The sequence below is a fragment of the Canis lupus genome, chromosome 17 (genome assembly GCF_011100685.1).
Source record: "Canis lupus familiaris isolate Mischka breed German Shepherd chromosome 17, alternate assembly UU_Cfam_GSD_1.0, whole genome shotgun sequence".
NCBI lineage: Eukaryota > Metazoa > Chordata > Mammalia > Carnivora > Canidae > Canis > Canis lupus.
In genome coordinates this window covers 31,068,822-31,091,619 of record NC_049238.1, presented here as the reverse complement: position 1 = coordinate 31,091,619, position 22,798 = coordinate 31,068,822, and the positions used below count along the sequence as shown (strand labels likewise).

The 22,798-nt window shown below is 38.9% G+C and overlaps 3 protein-coding genes across 10 annotated transcripts in view; 1 reads left to right on the top strand and 2 right to left on the bottom strand.

The window, feature by feature from the left end:
• ARHGEF33 (Rho guanine nucleotide exchange factor 33) overlaps nt 1-6,443 on the bottom strand; it is an 80,444-nt gene extending 74,001 nt beyond the window's left edge. For all 4 annotated transcript variants that reach the window (XM_038561335.1, XM_038561337.1, XM_038561336.1 and 1 more), the window contains exons 1-2: nt 6,313-6,443; nt 1,099-1,168 (exon numbers count right to left, since the gene is read on the bottom strand). The gene's annotated coding sequence lies outside the window, so the exon portion shown is untranslated. The remainder of the gene's footprint in view (nt 1-1,098; nt 1,169-6,312) is intronic.
• A 3,245-nt stretch (nt 6,444-9,688) lies between these two features.
• On the bottom strand, nt 9,689-17,123 carry MORN2 (MORN repeat containing 2). 2 transcript variants are annotated; one of them, XM_038561326.1, is made up of 5 exons: nt 16,970-17,079; nt 14,210-14,260; nt 13,546-13,652; nt 12,557-12,693; nt 9,689-9,920 (listed from the first exon to the last, which is right to left on the bottom strand). In XM_038561326.1, exons 4-5 carry the CDS (start codon nt 12,691-12,693, stop codon nt 9,818-9,820), a joined length of 240 nt encoding a protein of 79 aa, XP_038417254.1. In that variant the 5' UTR covers nt 13,546-13,652; nt 14,210-14,260; nt 16,970-17,079; the 3' UTR covers nt 9,689-9,817. The 2 variants fall into 2 exon arrangements, with proteins under 2 accessions (XP_038417254.1, XP_038417253.1); XM_038561325.1 differs by lacking the exon at nt 13,546-13,652 and having other exon boundaries at nt 16,970-17,123.
• A 3-nt stretch (nt 17,124-17,126) lies between these two features.
• Nucleotides 17,127-22,798, top strand: part of DHX57 (DExH-box helicase 57) — a 58,328-nt gene continuing 52,656 nt past the window's right edge. For 2 of the 4 annotated variants that reach the window (XM_038561309.1, XM_038561306.1), the window contains exon 1: nt 17,127-17,197. The gene's annotated coding sequence lies outside the window, so the exon portion shown is untranslated. Of the gene's footprint in view, nt 17,198-17,705; nt 17,917-21,124; nt 21,247-22,798 lie in introns of those variants that run through there. The other 2 variants (XM_038561308.1, XM_038561307.1) reach the window with 2 other exon arrangements.

Genomic DNA, 22,798 nt, shown 5'->3' with positions numbered 1-22,798 from the left:
TTTTTTTTAAGATTTATTTTTTTATTTGAGAGAGTATGCATGTGCACAAGTTGGGGAAGGTACAGAGGTGGAGGGAGAGAGACAATCCTCAAGCAGACTCCTTGCTGAGCATGAAGCCCAACCCAAGGCTCGATTCCAGGACCCTAAGATTGTGATCGAGCCAAAATCAAAAATTGGCCACTTAACTGACTAACCCATCCTGGCACATTCTAGGCTCTTCTGCCTTGATCAAGTTTGTTTGTTTTGCAATGTGTGCTTTTTAGTTTCGAAACTTTAAAATAATGTTTTAAACCATAGGACTTTCTTCGTAAGTTCATGAGATATCTAGCTTCAAATTGCAGACCTGCTACTTATTTAGTTTTATGTCATGGGAATGTTACTTACCCTTCATAAGCCTACATCTCCTCATCTGTAAAATGAGGATAATACTTACCTATCCCACATAGTTATCATGCCACAAAGCCTAACATGAAGTAGGGACTCAGTAAATATTAGTTGAATGCAAATTTTGTTGTCCTTAAGGTTTTGTTGTGTTTGCAATCTCCAAAGACATTCAAAATAAAACTCAGTGAAAATATAGTTCATTATTATCTCAATACTGTAAGCATTCATACATTCAGTAAAAGTCTGATGTAACATGGCTAGTTTATAAGGTGGCTTAGCTCTGACTGCTAATGAAGAAGGAATCTCATGATATATTTACCTGTTTTTAAATAAAGAAGAGTTGGGGTGTATGGGTGACTCAGTTAAGCCTCTATCTTCTGCTTAGGTCATGATCCCAGGGACCTGAGATCAAGCTCCCTACCTCCTCAGGTTCCCTGCTTAGCGGGGAATCTGCTTCTCCCTCTTCTTCTGCCCTTCCCTCTTGTTCCTGCTCTCTTGCACTCTCTCTCTTTCTCTCAAATAAATAAATAAAATCTTTTAAAAAATAAAAACAAATAAACAAAGGAGAATTACAAGATTCTTAAGCAATGCATAAATGTTTAAATTTATAAATGAAGTACAAGTACTAGTTTAAACTAAGTACACTGGTTTAAACTAAGCTCTCAGCTCATCTGTGTCGTTACTAGAAATAAGCTCTAAGCAATTTTCACTCACCTCGTGGCCTGTCTCCACCAGTAGACATCACATCATGTTTTGTAAAGTCTTTCTGATTTTTCTAGAGGTTCTACAAGAAACAAAAGGCCATTGATAAGGATAGGTATCTTGTAATTTATACCATCCTTTGTTTTAAGATTGCTGTTAAAAATTTCTAATCATTCAACAATATATAAAGATTGCTGTTAAAAATTTCTAATCATTCAACAATATATAAAGTAAAAATGAAAGTTCTTGTTTCTTTTAGCCCTTTCCTTTTTAAGTTACCTGGTATTCAGTAAACACACTCACCTTGGTATTTCTATCTTTGGGTGACTAATAAAAACAAATTCCTATGTATTTAAAATCAGCTGGAGTACTTCAACATTCAAAGCAATTCATCAGACCCTAAAATGATGAAAGCCACAAATCTAGAGATTTTCCTAAATATCCCACATTAAATGAAGTCATGTACTTCAAGTGACAAGTGAAACGGGTTTGTAATAGGTTTTTCTGTAGGGGCTGATTGAGGTGATCTACAGTCAAAATTAAGTAGAAATCCATTTGGAAAATGCTCTATGAGTATATGGTGGGTTTTTTGGGTTGTGGGGCTTAAGTTTGTTTTTGAGTAATATAACAGGTTCAACCCAGCTACTTGTTTTATTTATTTTTCATTTTTTCATTATCTGAAGCTTCTTCTTTGGCCATTTGGCCAAGTCACAGAATCTTTCTGGGCATCCGTTTCTTGATCTGCATAAGTGGCATCATAATAAGAATGTAAGTGTGAGGATTAAGGGAGATCAAGGCTGGAATGTGATTCTGGCTGGAATGTGGGCAGTAGCGGCACTGAAGGCTTACTAAGTCTCCTTTGCCATTTTGTCAAGGTCCACTCCTTTATCTTAAGAGAATCTTCTTTAGTAACCCAGTTTAAAAACTATGTTCCCCCTTCTCCTTCACAGCTAGGTGAATAGATTCAACCCCTGAGGTAGAAGTAGAAATAATGTGAATGATCTGTGGGAAGTCTCAAAAGACACAACATTTTTTTATTCCTATTCTTCCTTCCTACTGGCTGAACACAAATGAGATAGGTGGAGTCTGAACAACTTGGATGGCAGGAGAGCAGGATGGAAGGAACCAGGGTCCTTCAGACAAGGACCCACTCTAACAGCTCTGGACTGCTAACCTGTGGGCTTTTTTTTTTTTTTTTTTTTAATAGGCTCTGTGCCCAATGTGGAACTTGAACTCATATCCCTGAGATCAAGAGTCACATGCTCTACTGACTGAACCAACCAGGCAGCCCTAGGCTTTTTTTTTTTTTTTTTAATATAAGAGAGAAATAAACTTCTAGCTTGTTTAAGCCACTGTTGTTTTGCTTTTCCATCTTATGCAGATGAACCCAAACTTACTGATATGTTGGCCTTTTAGGGAAATGTCTAAAACCAAGAAGCATTTTTAATTCTTAAAAGTCTTCTCTCCCTTAAGTATGTGTGTCCCTTTTATTGAATAACAAATTCGCCACTCTTCAGAAGCCTCAGGAGCATCACTTCAATCCTTGTTTTTACCCTTCTTCCTTGCAACAATTATATTGTGGAATTATACACTCATTTGAGCTCTTCAGATAGGAACTTGAAAGATGGGGCCATTCTACTGGGGAAGAAAGAAGGAAGTTTGGCTAAAATTCAGTTTTTAGCTTTTTTTGTGGATTAAAGAAAAACAGTTCATTTCAACTGAGCACATACCATGTAAAAAGCACTGTGCCAGGTGTTAGGAGAAATATGAAGATGACATTATTCCTCCTTCAGGAAGACACACGAGTAACCTGTAGCCCATAATGGATTATAAAAAATGCAATCAGAAAAATATAAAGTGCCTAAAACTTTCAGAGGAAAAAAGATGGTTCTAGTTCTGAGGATTACAGAAAATTTCACAAAGAAGATAGGATCTGTGGGGCACCTGGCTGGCTCAGTTGGTTAAGCGTCTGACCTCGGCTCAGGTCATGATCTCTGAATCCTGGGATAGAGCCCCGAGTAGGTGGGCTCCATGTTCAGCAGGGAGTCTGCTTCTCCCCCTGCCCTTTCCTCCACTCATGCTCTCTCCCTCTCTCTCTCAAGTAAATAAATCTTAAAAGCAAAGATAGGATTTGGACTGGGATTTGCACAACGTGTAGAAATGGTAAAAAGGATCAGCAAAGGAACAGAGTAGAAAGTCACAAGACACAGGTGGACTTAGGGATTTTAGGGAGCATGAAGGGTAGGGCAGGAGGAAAAGCTAGACTGGGAGACTGGGGAAAGATACGGGGCCGTGGTACCTGCTTGGGGGCCTGCTCTGCAGTAGAGAGAACAAGGAGTCACTGAAAGTTTTAAACACGGGAGTAGCCAGATGCCATGTCTTCAGTAAGGAGATGCTTCTCACAGGATGCCCTACAAAGGGAACACCAGCTGCAGGGAGGCCAGAGAGCAGGCCCTGTAAGCAATCCAAGAGGTGATGATGATCTGAATGAGGGAAGCAACTATTAGAAAGGACAAGAAGACACAGATAGAAGCAACATTTCAGAGGTTATTGCATGAGCTCAATGTGTACTTTGCCCAGGAAAAAGATGTGGATTGTAATTCTCAGATTCAGAAAGTGAAGATTATAGCCATTAAGGAGTTTTTAAAATTGCACTTATTTGAACTGGGAAACTAAAGGGAGGTTGAATATGCTGTAATAATGAACTTACTGGTTCTACAATTTTAGCAGAACCTTAACATTTATTATCCTCAGATGTCAACTGGGAGTCCACGGTAGATGGGGAAAGAGTATTGGAAAGTATCTCAGGGGGCTCCTGGGTGGTGCAGTGGGTTAACAGTGGACTCTTGGTTTCCACTCAGGTTGTGATCTCAAGATGGTGAGATCCAGCCCCATATGGAGATCCACGCACAGCGTGGAGTCCACTTGAGATTCTCTCTCCCTCTGCCCCTCCCGCTTGTGCTCTCTCTCTCTCCCTAAAATAAATAAATCTAAAAAATAAAGAAAGAAAGAAAGAAAGAAAAGAAAAAGGAAAAGTATCTTAGCAAAGATATGCATTCATCCCTTCTTTCCCATTGTTCATCCTCTACCCGAGTATGATGATAAATAACAGGTATCAACTTAACATTAACCTTCCACTTTTCCACAATTATCCCTTTCTCTCTACCCACCCCACCCAGCATCATACTCCATAAGGAATCCAGTGAAAATTTGAGAGAAGGAGGATTGTTAGAATTTTCTATTATTTGCCTTCATTGTTCACTAAAACTATGCCAGCATAGCCTGAGGAAAAATGGAAAGAGCTGGCACAGACCCATATAAGAGCATTGTATTCTCAAATAGCTCTGAGATAAGTAATCCCTGTCCAAAAAAATCCTAAACAGCTGCTTCTTCATTCCCAGGGGATAAATTCTAAAGACTTCCTCAAATGAAAAAATTTGAGCATCTGATCAGCTGCCACTTTTTTTTATTTTTCTATTTTAGGAAGACTTAAATGGGTGTCAATACCTACCAAACTCTCTTCTCTCAGTCAGGACAGGATTAGGTAACAAAATAATCAGAAGAGTATCCTCTGTAAAGTTTAGTGATTTATGGTTTAGTTCATCTTATTTAGGGCACTGAAAGCACCTTACAAATAAAATAATGAACATTTTTTTCTTCCAGCATTCCCAAGATGATTTCTGGCATTCTTGAAAGCACAGTGATTAATCAAGTCATTGGGGACAAGCAGTAGTAATGTGATTGTCAAACTATGGATATTGATCAAACTGTGCTTCTTTCGTGTGTGTGTGTGTGTGTGTGTGTGTGTGTGTGTTGGGAGATGGTCAGTAGAAGAATCAGTACTTTCAACATTGTCCCCGAGAGAAGATTAGCAGAAATAATTAAATATTCTTACATTTTATAAAAATTCAAAAATAATGAGCAACTCATACTCCAGTCCTTACATTCAAAATCAGAAGATTCTGAATCTGGGGTCCATAGATGAAAATTCAGACCATCTGTAAATCACTTGCCATTGTTTGATTTTACAAAAATTTTTTTTCAGAGAGGAAGGAAGAAAGGAATACTTTTTGTGTGTCCATTGCTTGGAGTTTACTAGTTTACTGCTATGTTGATATTCACTCTTATATAGAGAGAAGAGAGGAGGGAAAGAGGGGGAATAAGGACAAATCATCAATTCTGTCCCAAATCAGATCAACCACATGAATGTGCGATCTGTACAAGGTGTTTATCTGTTAACTTTTATATTGTATTATATTAAAAGTTAACAATATTATGATCATCTTTTCTTTCAAAAGCCTCTGAGGCTTCAAACTGATTTAGACTGCGTTTTCAGAGTCCATGGTATCAACAAAAATGTAGATGTTAATTAAATTCAGGGAAACTGTTTAGAATAAACATGTGTCAAAAAATTTCCCTAGTATAAATTTCTGATCATTTATGTTAAATCCTTCAGAAGTGATTGCAATGAAATGGTTATGCCATTTCCAGCAATATGATTTTTTTATTGAAAGGCGCTATTTAAAAAGACAAAATGGTAATAAAAAGACGTAATTCTACATTTTTAGAATACTAGTTTCAGCATATAAAAGCCCATTAATTCCAATACTAATTATAATGGAATGCTAGTCTTGCTTAAGTAAAGAATAGAAAGCTTTCAAGTGAAGCCCAATTCTTCTTATCATGTTCCCAAACCCCACAAAGAGTTTAGAATTAAGTTTCACTAATGTCCCTGTGTAATTAATCAGCACACATTATTCGGTACATAGCAGAGTGAACTCTGATAGAATCCTCTGTCCCTTTTCTGTGTCACAAAAGACATTCCTAATCTTTTTTATCCTTTATTCTTAATCCCAAAGAGGCATATATATGTTGGGTTTATCAGTCTTGTAAATCGAGAATCCTGTCATCTTTAAGATTACTCTCAAAATGTAACTCTGCTTCAAATTAATACATAAATATCCCACACTCTTCAGTCCCCAAACACTTCATTAGTTGACAACTTGCAAAGGCAGATTATGGTATAATTTAAAAATTAAGCAAGAAAATAAATGAATGTTTTACAAATTGTTATAACTTTTAAATAGTTACTTCTTTTAAATGGCTACCTTAAATTAATGTCAGCGTGGCTTGAAGCTGAATTAGTAAGGATATATGGGATTCCTTCCTTTATGAAAATATTTCCCCTCTCAACATCTTTCAAAGCTTATAAAAGCACACACTTACCCCATGTTGCTTGCTGTGGTTATATCATCCTCAGATCAAGGCTTATCTGGAGTCTAAATTAATTTAAAGGTTATTAAAAAAAAAAAAAAAAAGCAGGGGAGGTTTGACTTCCCCGGAAACGAGACTGTCATATGCTAACTAGGCTTTTAAATGAGGAAAACTAGTGTCTCTTCTAATTATATAAGCTTCAGGTCAAATTCTAGCATCAACTAATCAACTGAACTGCATTTACTTTCAAGGAGTAAAAGAAAGAAAACTGTTTAAATGAAATGACTTTGTTATCTTAGAAAACTGGAAATTTGAGCATTAAAAAGTTATTCCTCTATCAATAAAAAGTTAAAGATTTTAAAAGCAAAATATTTATCTTGTTACCTTAAATACTTTTAAAGGAAAATATTGGGAAAAATTAGGTTTGCAATAAAACAGATATTTTTCTATATTTTCCAGAAATTTTGAAATTGAATTATATGTCCTGGTCCCTGAAAACATCCCCCTCTTACTTTATCTTAATTTGTATAAATTCCAGTATAATAATAATATTTAATTGTAAAACATACCAATTAATGCTAAGCAACAAATCCAAAAGTGTCTAATTTTAAAAATGTATCTTTGAACTGTTAAAAATGGGGTCTTTTGAAATTAAATACATAATATATGATTATGGAAAACTAACAAAAATATCATTTTTATTTATATTTTAAAGACATCTCAATCCAGATTTATAGTAGTACAAGAAATTTTTAAGAATTTAGCAATGATATATTGAGAAGTACAAATTTCCACAAGATTTTGAATGAAAAAATATGATATGGAAGTTACTGTTTACAGCACTTTTTGTCATTTTCAGAAAAACAATTTCAGCAAACTCAGGTCTTTATTATAATTTTTAATATGTAGCTGTCATATACTCTTCTGGCCATTTTAAAACTGTGTTATCTAGAACGTGAAGAAGCTTCTTTGGCATAGAATACATGAGGACACAAAACATTGAAATATACTTTTTAAAAAATTGAAATATAATTCACATACCAAACATAACATTTGCCCTTTTATTGTGAATAATTCAGTGATTTTAGTATTCACAAAGGTTGTATAACCATCACCACTAATTCTAAAATATTTCCATCACCCCCAAAAAGAAACCCCATGCCTCCCAGTTCCTTCCTCCCATGGCAACCACTGATCTACTTCCTGTCTCTATGGATTTGCCTATTCTGGGCATTTCACATAAGGGGTGTAAATGTGTGGCCTTTTGCAATTGGCTTCTTTCACTTAGCATAATGTTTTCAAGGTTCATTCATGTTGTAGCATGTGTCAGTACTTCATTCCTTTTTATGGCTGAAAATAATCCTTTATATGGATATACCACATTTTTTTATACATTCAACAGTTGATGGATATTTGGGTTGTTTCCAACATTGAACTGTTATGAATAACGCTGCCATGAATATTCCTATACAGGTCAATTATTTGGGGTACATAGTTAGGAATTCCTGGGTTGTATGGTAACTCTATGCCTAACTTTTTGAAAAACTTTTCCATAGCAGCTGTACCATCTTATATTCGCAGCAGAAATGTTGGCAGTTTCCAATTTCTCCCTATCATTGCCAATCTTTGTTATTGTATTTTTTAATATAGCCAGCTGAGTGATTGTGAAGTGCTATCTTACTACAGCACTGTATTACTATATTACTTCTTTCCTAAAGAGTAATGATTTCATTTGCTTATTAGACATTTGCATATCTTCTTTGAAGACATGTCTATTCAAATCCTTTGGGAAGCCTGGGTGGCTCAGCGGTTTGGTGCCTGCCTTCAGACCAGGGCATGATCCTGGAGACTGGGGATCGAGTCCCATGTCAGGCTTCCTGTGTGGAGCCTGCTTTTCCCTCTGCCTGTGTCTTTGCCTCTCTCTCTGTGTGTCTCTTATGAATAAATAAATAAAATCTTTTAAAAACCCGACCAAACAAAAAACAAATCCTTTGCCCATTTTTAAATTGGGTTATATTTTTATTTTATTTATATATATTTACATATGAGTTCTTTATATACTCTGGAATCTAAACCTGCATCAGATAGAAGACTTTCTTCCCATTCTGTGGATTCTTTTCAATTCCTTGGTAGTTCCCTTTAACAGAGAGATATGTTTTTTTTTTTTTTTTTTTTGAGATATGCTTTTTATTTATTTATTTTTTTTGAGATATGCTTTTTAAAGATGACAAAACTCAGGCACAGGATTGAAAATTGACTTTGCCAAGATTTAGATAGTTCTGCTGTGTTTATTAAAATGAATCACAGGGCAGCCCCGATGGCCCATAGGTTTGGCACCTCCTTTAGCCTGGGGTATGATCCTGGAGATCCAGGATTGAGTTCCACGTCGGCCTCCCTGCAGCGAGCCTGCTTCTCCCTCTGCCTGTCTCTGCCTCTCTCTCTGTGTGTCTGTCATGAATAAATAAATAAAATCTTTTAAAAAAAAAAGGGGGATCCCTGGGTGGCGCAGCGGTTTGGCGCCTGCCTTTGGCCCGGGGCGTGATCCTGGAGACCCGGGATCGAATCCCACGTCGGGCTCCCGGTGCATGGAGCCTGCTTCTCCTTCTGCCTGTGTCTCTGCCTCTCTCTCTCTCTCTCTCTGTGACTATCATGAATAAATAAATAAAATCTTTAAAAAAAAAAAAAAAAAGAATCACATAATTTATTTTATTTAAAAAAAAAAGATTTATTTTATTTTTCTAAAATATTTTATTTATTGGGATCCCTGGGTGGCGCAGCGGTTTGGCGCCTGCCTTTGGCCCAGGGTGCGATCCTGGAGACCCAGGATCGAATCCCACATCGGGCTCCCGGTGCATGGAGCCTGCTTCTCCCTCTGCCTGTGTCTCTCTCTGCCTCTCTCTCTCTCTCCGTGTGACTATCATGAATAAATAAATTTAAAAAGAAAAAAATTAAAAAATATATTTTATTTATTTATTCATGAGAGACACAGACTGAGACAGGGAGAGGCAGAGACATAGGCAGAGGGAGAAGCAGGCTCCATGCATGAAGCCTGATGTGGGACTTGATCCCGGGACTCCAGGATCACACTCTGGACCAAAGGCAGGTGCCAAACCGCTGAGCCACCCAGGGATCCCCCAGATTTGTTTATTTTAGAGAGAAAGAGAGAGTGTGCATGTAAGCAGGGGGAGAGCCAGAGGGAGGGGGAGAATCTATCTTAAGGAGGCTCCACATCCAGTGCAGAGCTTGACACAGGGCTTGATCTCATGACCCTGAGATTATGATCTGAGCCAAAATCAAGAATTGGATGCTCAACTGGCTGAGCCACCCAGCCATCCCCACATAATTTATTTTAAACTAATTATAAGATAATGAAAATAAAGTTCAAAAAGACGTTGAATGATGGTTTTATTGGCAAAATTATGATACAGAGGTAGTGTATGAAGTTATTTCAGATAACTAAGTTTTCTTTATAACTAAAAGCTTCAGTTACCACATTAAAACTTTAATGCAGAATATACTACATGTGGAGCTTTAGTTTCAGGCCTGGAGCAGCAGTGAAATGAAAGTTACCACACCATTCTAGTCCTTGGATATCAGTATATTGTCCTTCACCTTCCACCCTGCAATAGTAAAAAATAAATTTGTTCATTAGCCAAGAATTTACAGTCTAGGTATAAGATTGTCTAGCATATTATACTCTATGCCTGAAGAATTATATCTTCCCACTTTCAAACTTTGATTTAAAATTCAGCATCCAGGGATCCCTGGGTGGCACGGCGGTTTGGCGCCTGCCTTTGGCCCAGGGCGCGATCCTGGAGACCTGGGATCGAGTCCCATGTCCGGCTCCCGGCGCATGGAGCCTGCTTCTCCCTCTGCCTGTGTCTCTGCCTCTCTCTCTCTCTGTGACTATCATTAAAAAAAAAAAAAAAAAATTAAAAATTAAAATTCAGCATCCAGGGATCCCTGGGTGGCTCAGCGGTTTAGCGCCTGCCTTTGGCCCAGGGGGCGCGATCCTGGAGTCCCGGGATGGAGTCCCACGTTGGGCTCCCGGCACGGAGCCTGCTTCTCCCTCCTCCTGTGTCTCTGCCTCTCTCTCTCTCTCTCTCTGTGTCCAACATAAATAAGTATATAAATAAATAAATCTTAAAAAAAAAAAGAAAAAAGAAATAAAATTCAGCATCCTCGGGCAACCCAGGTGGCTCAGCGGTTTGGCGCCGCCTTCGGCCCAGGGCCTGATCCTGGAGACCCAGGGTCGAGTCCCACGTCGGCTCCCTTGCTCCCTTGCATGGAGCCTGCTTCTCCCTCTGCCTGTGTCTCTGCCTCTCTCTCTCTCTCTCTGATGAATAAATAAAATCTTAAAAAAATAATAAAAAAATAAATAAAATTCAGCATCCTAAAAATAAATAAAATAAAATAAAATAAAATAAAATAAAATAATAAAATAAAATTCAGCATCCTGCTTTCATATCCTACCAAAACCATTACTATCCCAAACAAACCTTGTTATTTTTTTTAATTTATTTTTATTGGTGTTCAATTTACCAACATACAGAATAACCCCCAGTGCCTGTCACCCAATCACTCCCACCCCCCGCCCTCCTCCCCTTCCACCACCCCTAGTTCGTTTCCCAGAGTTAGCAGTCTTTACATTCTGTCTCCCTTTCTGATATTTCCCACACATTTCTTCTCCCTTCCCTTATATTCCCTTTCACTATTATTTATATTCCCCACATGAATGAGAACATATAATGTTTGTCCTTCTCCGACTGACTTACTTCACTCAGCATAATACCCTCCAGCAAACCTTGTTATTATACAAATTTTGGTGTCCAAGATTTTTGGATCTCATACACTAAGTTTATACAAAACTTAAACAATCAGTTAAAAAATGAAAAATTCATATTAGTTCATTCATTTATTCAACAAATATTTATTGACTATCAACTATGTGTGAGGTGCTGTATTCTATGTGGAGGGTTTTCTTGGACTCTTGGAAGTAGTGAAAATGTACTTCACATATACAAATAGACTTTAATACCATGGGTTAGAATTTTTCCCTTCATTAACATCAGTGGAAAAAGTTTGTGTTATCAGCACAGACTTGGAATAAAAAAAGGTGAATACTTTTCTACTCTCCTCAAAATGTATTTATATCAACAACTTCATAACAATTAGTCTGCATTTTCAATTCTGGAAATAATAAAGATATTTATAAATAAACATGAATCTCTGGATGACATGGCATAATATTCAGTGTGAAGATTAAGCTATAAAAGTGTGCTTTTGTTTCATTTCACTTTTATTTTTCCTTCAAGCATAAGTTCAGAAAGGTAACAATGGGTACATTTCTATAATCCGAAGACTAATTTTGCTTACATTTTAAAAATTATCTTAGTAAAAATACATACATATATCAGGTCAAAATCCAATAAACAGTTATGAATTATCTCCCAAGGCTTCTTTTTTAAAAGTTTATCAGCATGGGGTGCCTGAGTGGCTCAGCTGTTTAAGCATCCAACTCTTGGTTTCGACTCAGGTCATGGTCTCAAGGCTGTGAGATAAAACCCTATATCAGGCTCCATGCTGGGTGTGGAGTCTGCTTAAGATTCTCTTGCTTCCTCTCCCTCTCCCCCATCTCCCTCGCTCCCTCTTTAAAAAAAAAAAAAAAAAAAAAAAAAAAGTTTATCTGGATATTTTAAGTGAAAGTAATTTTTGGCCTAAATTTTCTCAATAATTCTGACTATTTTCCATTTTCAAGTTGACTTCAAAAGGTTCTATAGTAATACGAAAGGTAAGAGGAAATAAATGAAAAGTCTAATAGATTACTACCAAGAATATTTTCTTTTGGAGGCTCATGATGGTCTTAGCCTCTCATGACATTTCCCCCCTCAAATAATCCAACAATTCTTTTTTTTTTTTTAATAGAGAGAGAGGGAGAGGGGCAGAGTGAGGGGCAGAGAGAGAGAGACAGAGAGAATTTTAAGCAGCTTCCACGCCCAGCTTGGAGGTCAATGCAGGGCTCGATCTCACAACTCAGATCATGACCTGAGCTGAAATCAAGAGTCAGACACTTAACTCACCGAGCCACCCAGGTGCTTCTAATCCAGTAATTCTTAATAAATATATTATAAATATATTTTAATGAAATATATTACAAAAGAATATTTAGCATTTTAGTATTAACTAAATATAATATTTAAGCAAATATGCCTGGAAAGAATCTTTTATAACTACGATGACTTTATTTTAAGCCTACCTATTTTCATTGAAGTTTCCAGTATACTTTGCCCCAGTTGGAAATGTATATGTCCCCAGTCCATGAAACATATTGTCCTTAAAGTGTCCTTCATACACTGCTCCCGAAAAATGCTCAAGTCTTCCAAAACCATTCATCTGTTTATAACAAAGGAAATGATCTCAGTAACTAACATTCAGTTACCTAGAATACTTAAAAAATGTACATAAATAGGTCTATCATCCACTTGGTTATTATTTAATCTATCATTGTATCATCCTTTATTTCCACAAAAATAAAATAAGACATTTACCATTTATCATTGTCCTTCAAATGCATCTCTCTCTGAAGCCCACCAAGTCAAATGTTCCTGATCTGGAGCATCTGAATATCTAGGGGGTCCATGATGAGGATAATAGAGTCCTCAAGATATCGTGAATATGTCAAAGATCTTAAAGGACAACCAGTTTAATTAGCCCAGGAAACAGTACAAATTAGTTATGAGCAACAAAAATTTGTATTCAGGCAGACCCGGGTATATATCTGGTTTCATTACTCCCTGGGCAAGAAACCTGAGCCTGATTTCCCTCATTTGTAAAATAGGAGCATTAATTTTTACCTATGTCATGAGGTTGCTATGAGGATTAGATGAGTAAATTATGTAATGAGTTTAACTACTAAGTGAATAGGAGATGAGAAAAATAATAATAAAGATGACAGGGAGCCTCTATGGCTTGCTCAGAGGAGCATGAGACTCTTGATCTCAGGGTGGTGGGTGGTGGGAGGTTGTGAGTTTGAGCCTCACTTTGGGTGTAGAGATTACTTAAATAAATAAAACTTTAAAAAAAGATGATAAACCTTTTATGACTTTAGTATCACTCCTATGTCCATATCAGTTATTTTTATTGTATAGTCTACTCATATGTGTTTTTCATTAATGGTGAAATGCCAGGAATCATTTAAGCAATAGGTTTACTTATCCACTGTCAATATTACAATAACAACAATACCTTGTCATCTTTCCAGCTTCCTGTGTAGACAATCCCATTAGGAGTGGTATGAATACCTATTCCATTTCTCTCAAAGATTCCAGAAGATGTTCTTGTACAGTCACCATCTAAACAAGAGATAAATATATTATAACTCATTATGAATGGGAACCTTGTTTGACTAGGTGATAAAGTATGTTCGGGCCTAATCACAACTGCACCCCTATGGGTCTCTTTGGCTCTCTAGCACTGAAACTAATGTGACCAGAGATAAGGAGCTCTATGGACTTAAAAGGTCTTGGGGTTTGTTGTTGTTGTTGTTTTAAATTTATGTATGTATATAAGTAATCTCTACATCCTTCATGGGTCTTGAACTCATGACCCTGAGATCAAGAGTTGTATGCTCTTCTGACTGAGCAAGACAGGTGCCCCTTAGTCCTGTAACCATTAAAACATACCAGCCAGGAAGACTGACAGATCCCATATATAGGTTTCAAGGCATACTGCCTAGACTTAACATTAGAGTTTAAATTTAAAATCTGTCCATCTATTAGTATTTCTGTGTCATTTTATTTAATGGAATATTCCAATAGTAGTTTTACAAAATTTACAGTCTCTTTTTCTTTTACTCTTAAGCTATTTAATGTAAATCGAGATAGAAAAAGTAATTGAAATATGTGCTTACCATACTTGTCTCCATTTGGAAATATGAAGTTTATCTTATACACTTCAGCAGCTGTTTTAAAAGAGTTAAGAAAAGTCACGTAAACTTAAATATTTTTATGTTAGAAGACCAAATGTGCTTTAAGGGCTAACCAAATTGACTCACTTCATATGATCATAAACGTATCATGATTTTTTTAAAGAGTTTATTTATTTATTCATGAGAAACACAGAGAGAGAGAAGGAGAGAGAAAGAGGCAGAGACACAGGCAGAGGGAGAAGCAGGCTCCATGAACCGGGAGCCCGACGTGGGACTCGATCCTAGGTCTTCAGGATCAGGCCCTGAGCTGAATGCGGTACTAAACCGCTGAGCCACCTGGGCTGCTCACGTATCATGATTACTTGGCATTTCCATCATCTAGTGTAGGGTCTTGAGGAAATTAATAATTTTGTCTAGATGATCTATTTTTATTTATTTATTATAATAGCTTTATTAATGTATAATTCACATATCATAAAACTTACCCTTTAAAAGTATACAATTTAATGTTTTTTAGCATATTCAGAGGTATGAAACTATCATTACAATCTAATTTTAGAATGTTAACAGTTAGTCTCCATTCCCCTAATTTCTACTCCCATCTCTTCTCTATCCCCAGCCACACCTCAACTCCACGGCAGCCCCTGGCAACCACTAATCTACTTCCTATCCCTATGGATTTGCCTATTTTGTCCATTACATATAAATGGAGTCACACAGTATGTGGTCCTTTATGATTGGCTTCTTTTACTTAGCATGTTTTTTTTTTTTTTTTTTACTTAGCATGTTTTTAAGGTTCATCCATGTCATGTAGCAGTACTTCATCTCTTTTTACCAAATAACAGTCCACTGTACAGCAATAACAGTTTGTTTATCCATTTATCAATTGGTGGACAGTGGGGTTGTCTATCCAGTTTGGGCTGTTATGAAGATCTTTGCTATAGACATTCATGTATAAGTTTTTGTGTGGATATACGTTTCTATTTCTCTTGGGTAGCTTCTATGACCTGTTGATGCCCTCACAGAGGTAAAGTGGAGTGAGGAATTGGCACAAGGAGGGAATAGAAAATAAAGAAAGATAGTATATGATAGTGGGGAGAGGTAGGGGTGAGGCTGTCTAAACAGAATGAGATTGGAATGGAGACGAGATCAAAAGAAAGGACTGAGGGGAATCTATGCCTCAAAGCCCTGGGACATTTAGCGGACTAAATCATTAGAAGTTATTTTTTTCCAATAGCAAAGAACACATAAATATGGAGAAGATAAGTAAATTCTAACTTCTGGGACCATAGAGTCTACCAGAATGTTACTCAAAGTGTGGCTCGTGCATCAGAATTACCTAGGATGCTTGCAAGTTCCTATATTACTGAATCAGAATCTCTGCGGGTGGGACAAGAGAACTAAATTTTTATTTAAAAATTAATTTAGGGGCAGCCCCTATGGCTCAGCGGTTTAGCGCCGGCGATCGGCCTGGGGCCTGATCCTGGAGAACTGGGATCGAGTCCCGTGTCGAGCTCTCTGCATGGAGCCTACCTGCTTCTCTCTCTCTCTCTCTGTCTCTAATAAATAAATAAAATCTTTAAAAAAATAAAAAATATAAAAATTAATTTAGGTGCCAATTGAAAAAGACCGGAGGCTCATCCCCTTTGAGGAAACATAACACAATAGGTAGAAGACCTCAGAATACTGTAACATCCTCAGAGAGGAAGGGAGGGTATAGTATCCTTGAGACAGGTTATGAAAAAGAACCAATTAGCAATCTAGGAAATGAATAACATAATTGGTGTAATGACTGAATAGCATAATGGATACAACGGAAAAGTAAATTGGTGAACTGGGATACGAAGTTGCAATTTTTTCCCAGAAAAAAAGCACAAAGAAAAAGACAGGTATCACCTGAGCAAAGCCTTTCTTATCTCCCCTCACCCTAGACTCATCTAGGCGTCTCCACACACTTAGAACCCTGTTAAAACAACGCTTTTGTGCTGGAATCCCCAATCACAATACCCAGCTCGCCCAGGTCAGGGATCAGGGATTAGTCAAATCTTTTTTTTCTCACTCTAGTGTCCAGTTTAGTACTTAGTGGTAGGTGCTTAGTACTTGTTCGTAGGAACTGAATGTCTAGTGAATGAATGGCACTTGGGAAGCAGGCATTAAGTGCTTACCAAGCAGTGCTTTATCATACAAAAAAAACCTGTTGTTTTTTTTTTAAGATTTTATTTATTTATTCATGAAAGACACAGAGAGAGAGGCAGAGACAGAAGCAGGCACCATGCAGAGAGCCCGACGTGGGACTCGATCCCAGGTCTCCAGGATCACACCCTGGGCTGAAGGCAGCGCTAAACTGCTGAGCCACCCAAGGATTCCCAAAAAAAACCTGTTTTCAAATGCCCTTAAATTGCTCCACATTTGAAACTTTGTAATGTTAGAGCGAGGGAGAACCTAAGAGATGTGGAGACCATCTGGCACCACAGAGGAAACTGAAACCCAGAGATGATGGCACTTGACTAAGATTTCACAACAGCCAGTCGATGGCCGAATCAGAGGTAGAATCCAGGTGTTCTGATCCCCAGGCCAGGCGGGTTCTCCGTGTGCCCCACGCCATGCCCAGTGTAGACGATCAGGAAGTAAGTCACAGCCACACCGGAGCCACCAGGGGCCACGCTGCGGCGTAAGGGGAGTTCTCCTTGGGGCAGCCCTGTGCCCTTCCGCGCTCGGGGCATTGGGAGGAGGGGCACTCACTCGACAGAGGTGTGTGGCAGAGATTTTCTTGACTCCGCGATTCCTCCGGGGCCGCCAGCTCTACCGCAATGAGGGAACCAAGGGCTAAGTGGGTGCGGAGCGCGCCCTGGTTGCCGGGGCGACGAGGCACCTCTCACCCGGAAGTGAATATGCGAGGGGCCGAAGCGGAGCCAATCAGAAGACAGCAGGTTGTGCTGCCGCAGAAGGGCCGCGGCGGAGCCGCTCCAGGTGAGGTCGCGGTGGGTGGCGAAGCCCTGGCGGGACCCCTCGCCTGTGGGCGCTGCCTCCGACCGCCGCCCCGGGAAGCAGGCTGCGAGCCCACCACGGCCTCCCGTTCCGCGGACCAGGGATGTGTGCCGCCGTGGTTGTCGGTGTGCGGAGCCGTCCCCCGCCTCCCTCCCCGGGGTGGTCGGGGTGTGAGGAGCGTCCGGCCGGGTGGATCCAGGCAGGCCGCCCGGGGCCGGTGGGTCTGCACCAGCAGGATCCCGGGTTGTCCGCGTCCCGGCTGGAGGGGTAAAGAGTTGCATTGGAGAGGCTCGGGTTTCCTTTCTTGTCCCTGGTCATCTGGGTCTGAGTGTTTGCTGGCAGAAAGGTACCAGGTGTGGGCATCTGCGTGGAGCTGGCTCTATGGGGCCAGAGGTTTGCTGGGAAGGGAGTGGGTGTGATCGGTTTTAAGTATCCCGTTTGGTGATTCTGCGCCTGGGGGCCTGTTTTGGGTGTGAAACAAAGGATCCTCTTTGAGCCCAACTTAGGTCCCTGTGTCCACGGTGAAGAAAAAGTAGTTGGAATCTTCCCAGGCTAAATGGAATAAAATAGTAGATTTATCCTTGTAGATGATACAACCCAATTCCCATTCCCTCGAGAACATCTGGAGTGAGTCGTATTGGATACAGCCAGCAAGTCTTCCTTCAACATTTTGAGAGCAGATCGCAGATCAGGTTGTGAAGGTGACTTTTTTTTTTTTTTTTTTTGGATGGGTGTGAGACAGGTTGTTGATCGTTGTTAGCCAAGCTGGCTGGGGCTTGCTCTGGTTGGCTACCCACTCTTTAAAAGTCAGAGCGCGGTAACTTCTTGCTTTTTTCCTAATGTATTTTACTTACACAAACTTACCTGGTCTGGGTGTTTTTTGAGCCGAAGTTCTGATCTTTCTGTCTGATTTGTATATCCTTTCCCTTTTTCTGAGTTCTAGAAATAATAAGTAATTATTGATGCACAACTTTACAGAATTCAGTTTGTCCTATTTTTTTGACCTCTTGTTACGCTTTTAATGACCCTACATTTTTGTGAGTATATATATACATATAAGCACCACTGTTTTTACAGAAGAATTTGAGGTAGTTGGGCTTCTTAGGATATTCTTATCTAAGAGATCTGGAGTCAGGAAACTTGCAATGAAGGGATTTAAATTTTTTTTTTTATTTAATCATGAGACACAGAGAGAGAGAGAGAGAGGCAGAGACACAGGCAGGGAAGAAGCCGGCTCTTTATAGCAGGCTGGTCCCTGGGATCCTGCTGGTCCAGACTCACCGGCCCCGGTCAGCCTGCCTGGATCCCACCTGGCCTATGCAGGACTAGATCCCAGATCCCAGAATCACAACCCAAGCCAAAGGCAGCCGCCCAAACACTGAGCCACCCAGGGTGTTACGGGATTTTAAATTTGGATTGGAAAAGTGTATTAATCATTTTTTATTTTCCATATTTTATTATATGTTGACACCTTAGGGGCCTGGCTCGCCAAGAAACTGCCCTTGGCAGGGATAGTTAACGGACCTTGACCTGTGAACATGCTTTTCATATGCAGACCGACCCCCAACGACCTACCTGCTTTAAGTAATTTTTGCCCACCAAGCCAATTTTTCCCTACCCCCAAATCAACCCAGGGTCAGGTCACAGGCAACCAGGACAGCCCCTATGCCCCAAGTCTGCTGGAATTATTTTAACTGGCCAATCCTAAACTGTTTATTCTGCCTGCCTTTCCTGTGGAAACCCTAAGAAGGACTATGGCTTTGCCTTCCCCTGGCTCCTTTGTGCCTCCTGACTGACACTTGGTGCTTCCTCCTGTGGCCTGGCCTGGCGTGGCGTGATGTACTTCTCTCCTTTCTGGCCAAACGGGGAATAACGTTACACTTTTCTTTTGGTGACATTGACCTCTTCTTGTCACTTTTATAAATTAAGTCCCAGGCACAAATCCAAAGAAGTCTGGTTTATCACTGAACTTTGCATTGACGATACAAGGTACATATTGATGGTGAGGAGGAGGAGATACGGTAGAAAGAATTTTGGCTGGGACACCCAGGTGGCTCAGGGCGTGGAGTCCCAGGATTGAGTCCCGCATTGGGCTCCCTGCATGGAGCCTGCTTCTCCCTCTGCCTGTGTCTCTGCCTCTCTCTCTGTGTTTCTCATGAATAAATAAATCTTAAAAAAAAAAAAAAAAAGAATTTTGGCTTTGATGTCAAACAGATTGTTTCAAACCCTGGCTTCAGACTTTGCTTCTACACATTAGGTGACATTAGACAAGTTATATAATTTACTTGTCCTCTAAGCTCCTCCTCTGTAACATATAGATGATAATATTTACTGTACTAGATTTTTAGAGGGTTACATGAAATAATCTTACCTTTCCCCTCAATGCAGACTGGTATATTCAACTACCTTCAGTATGTCTCCATGTAAGTATCTAATTGGCATCTCAAAGGCAACATATCCAATCTGCATTTGTGACGCCCTCCCCAGATCTTTTCCTCCCCAATATTCCAATTCTGAGCACATGACACCACTATTTACCCAGTTAACCTAGGCCAAAATTGTAGACATTTCTTTCTCATACTTTTCGTCTAATTCATCTACATTTAAAATACATTCAGAAAATCTGTGACCAGTTTTCAACTCTACTACTCCCACTCTAGTCCAAACCACCTTATTTTTCCTCTATTTGTTCTGCCTGAACAACTGCAATAATCTCCTAGTTGGCCTCCTCACTCCCTCCCCCAGGCTTTTTATTCTTCACATAGCAGCTAGCCTAATTGTTTTAAAACATGAGTCAGTCATAACAATCTTTTGCCTCAGCTCTTTAGTGACTTCCTATCATATTCAGAATTAAATTTTTTTTTCCAAATGACTTTTAGTTAAACAGAGTAGATTCTAGCTTTTTAAGAATCTAAAGCTACATAAAACCCAAAGCAATCTATTTTTCTGAGATCAAAACAAGCTTCTTTTTTCCTCTCTAAACATAATTCTTGGCATTGAGGTAAAATCCGAATTCACGTGATACACTGTCAGACTTCTCCAAAATACTTTAAGTCCTGCTTTAGAAAGTCTCATGTTACACGTACATATTTACATATTTTTTCTTCAAAGACTAATAACAAATTTATGAGGTGAATAAGCATGTAATTGAACCATGACATTACTAATAATGTGAAAATAAAAAGCAATTCGTTCATACAAAGTGTTTCTGTATGGTGCAGTATGAAATGGGATCACAGAATCTATGCACATACGTGAATCACCAAAAAGTTCAGAAACTAAGCTTACTTTAAGAAAATTCATCCTATTGTTTGGAGCAAAGGTGGCCAAGTTGTGATGTACAAAAATATTGTGTATAAAATCGTCAAAGCCAGGTATTAGCCTAAATTGGCAGCAACTGCAACTTAAAAACTAAACCCAACCAGATCTTTACCATGGCAATGCAATGTTAGCTTTGTGGCCTGCAGGTTTTCCTGAGGTCACAGCCTCTTCTCTCTTGCCTCTCCTCCTGGGGCACCCCCTGTCTCCAGAGTTTTCTTGGCTTTTTCTGCTCTCTGACCTCACTGCTGTTCTTCACTTTCGTACCGACCCCTTAGACTTCTTACTTTTTGTCCAGCTCAGTGCATTGAAGATGTACTGGACTTGGCACCTTCCCCTCAGAATACTATTTTCACAAATATTTCATGGCTCATTCTCTCAGTTTGTTCAGGTGTCTGTTCAAACATGATCTCAGAGAGGCCTTACCTGACCACTCTATTTAAAATAACAGTCTTAGGCATTTTCTTTTTCTGTATAGCACTTAACTGATATTATCTATTTGTTTACTGTTTTTCTTTCCCTTTGGAAGGTAAGCTTCATGAGGAATTTTGTCTTCTTTGCTGTCATATCCCTAGGATCTGGCACATGATAAGTGCTCAAAAAAATATTTGTGGAAAGAATGAATCTGCAGTCTCATATCAGCCATTCAGCCTTCAATCATTCATTACCCAAGTATATATTGAATTCCTACTGTATACAAGACACTGTAAGAGGTACTGTGTTACTCAAAATAGACCTAATTCTTGCCTTCAGAGAGCTTTTTGAGAGGAGGAAAGGGCAGATAAACATAAAATAAACACTGTATAAATATGTATTATTATGAAGGATTTTGAAGAAAGGAATACCAAGAGGCCTAGTTTAATTTCCACATAACAATGAGTTTCCCAAAATTTTTCCTGCTTTTATTTCCAATTTCATTTTTTTCTATGGTTGCAAAACACATTTTGCATTATATCTTTTTAAATTTATTGAGGTTTGCTTTCTAACCTAGGATACGATTTGTCCCAGAAAATTTTCCTTCTGCAAACAAGAAAAATATATATGGTGTTGGGTAGAGTGTCCTATAGATGTCTCTTAGGTCTTAGTTGGTGTATACTGTGTTTTATTTTCTTTTTTTCAAAGATTTCATTTATTTATTCATGAGAGACACATAGAGAGAGAGAGAGGCAGAGACACAGGCAGAAGGAGAAGCAGGCTCCATGCAGGAGGCCTGACATGGGATTCGATCCGAGGACTCCAGGATCACGCCCTGGGCTGAATGCAGGCATTAAACCACTGAGCCACCCAGGGATCCCAGTATACTGTGTTTTAAATCTAATGTTTCCTTATTGATCTTCTATCTAGTTGTTCTTCCACCACTATTGGAAGTGGGGTATTGAAGTTTCCAATTGTTACTTTTTTTTCTTTTAAAGATTTTATTTATTCATGAGAGACACAGAGAGAACAAGGCAGAGACACAGGCAGAGGGAGAAGCAGGCTCCATGCAGGGAGCCCGATGTGGGACTCGATCCCAAAACCCTGGGATCACACTCTGAACCAAAGACAGATGCTCAACCGCGGAGCCACCCAGGCGTCCCCCAACAGTGATATATGTTTATCACTGTTACATCTTCCTGATAGATCAACTCCTTTAACATTATGAAATGTCCTTTATTTCTAGTAACTTTTTTTTTTTGCTTTAAAGTCTGTTTTGTCTGATATTAGCATAGTCACTCCAGCTTTCTTGTGGTTGCTGTATGCATAATTTATCTTTTACCATCTGTTTGCTTTTCATTCATTTGTTTCTTTGTATTTAAAGTGATGAATAAATAGCATATAGTTGGATAATTTTTTTAATTGAGGTATAACTGACATATAGCATTATATTAGTTTCAGGTATACAACATAATGATTTGTCATTTGTATATATTGTGAAACGATCACCACAGTAAGTCTAGCTAGCACCAACCCCATACATAGTTAAAAGATTTTTTTCTTGTGATGAAGACTTTTAAGATTACTCTCTTAGCAACTTTCAAATATGCAATAGAGTATTATTAACTATAGTCACCATGCTGTATATTATATCTCCATAACTTATTTATTTTATAACTGGAAGTTTGTACCTTTTGACCCCCTTTACCCATTTTACCCACCCTCTACCCCCCATCTCTGGTAACCACCAACTGTTCTCTTATCTGTGAGCCTGTGTTTTGGTTTATAAATTCCACACACAAATGAGATTGTATAGTATTTGCTTTCTGTCTCTAATTTCACTTAGCAAAA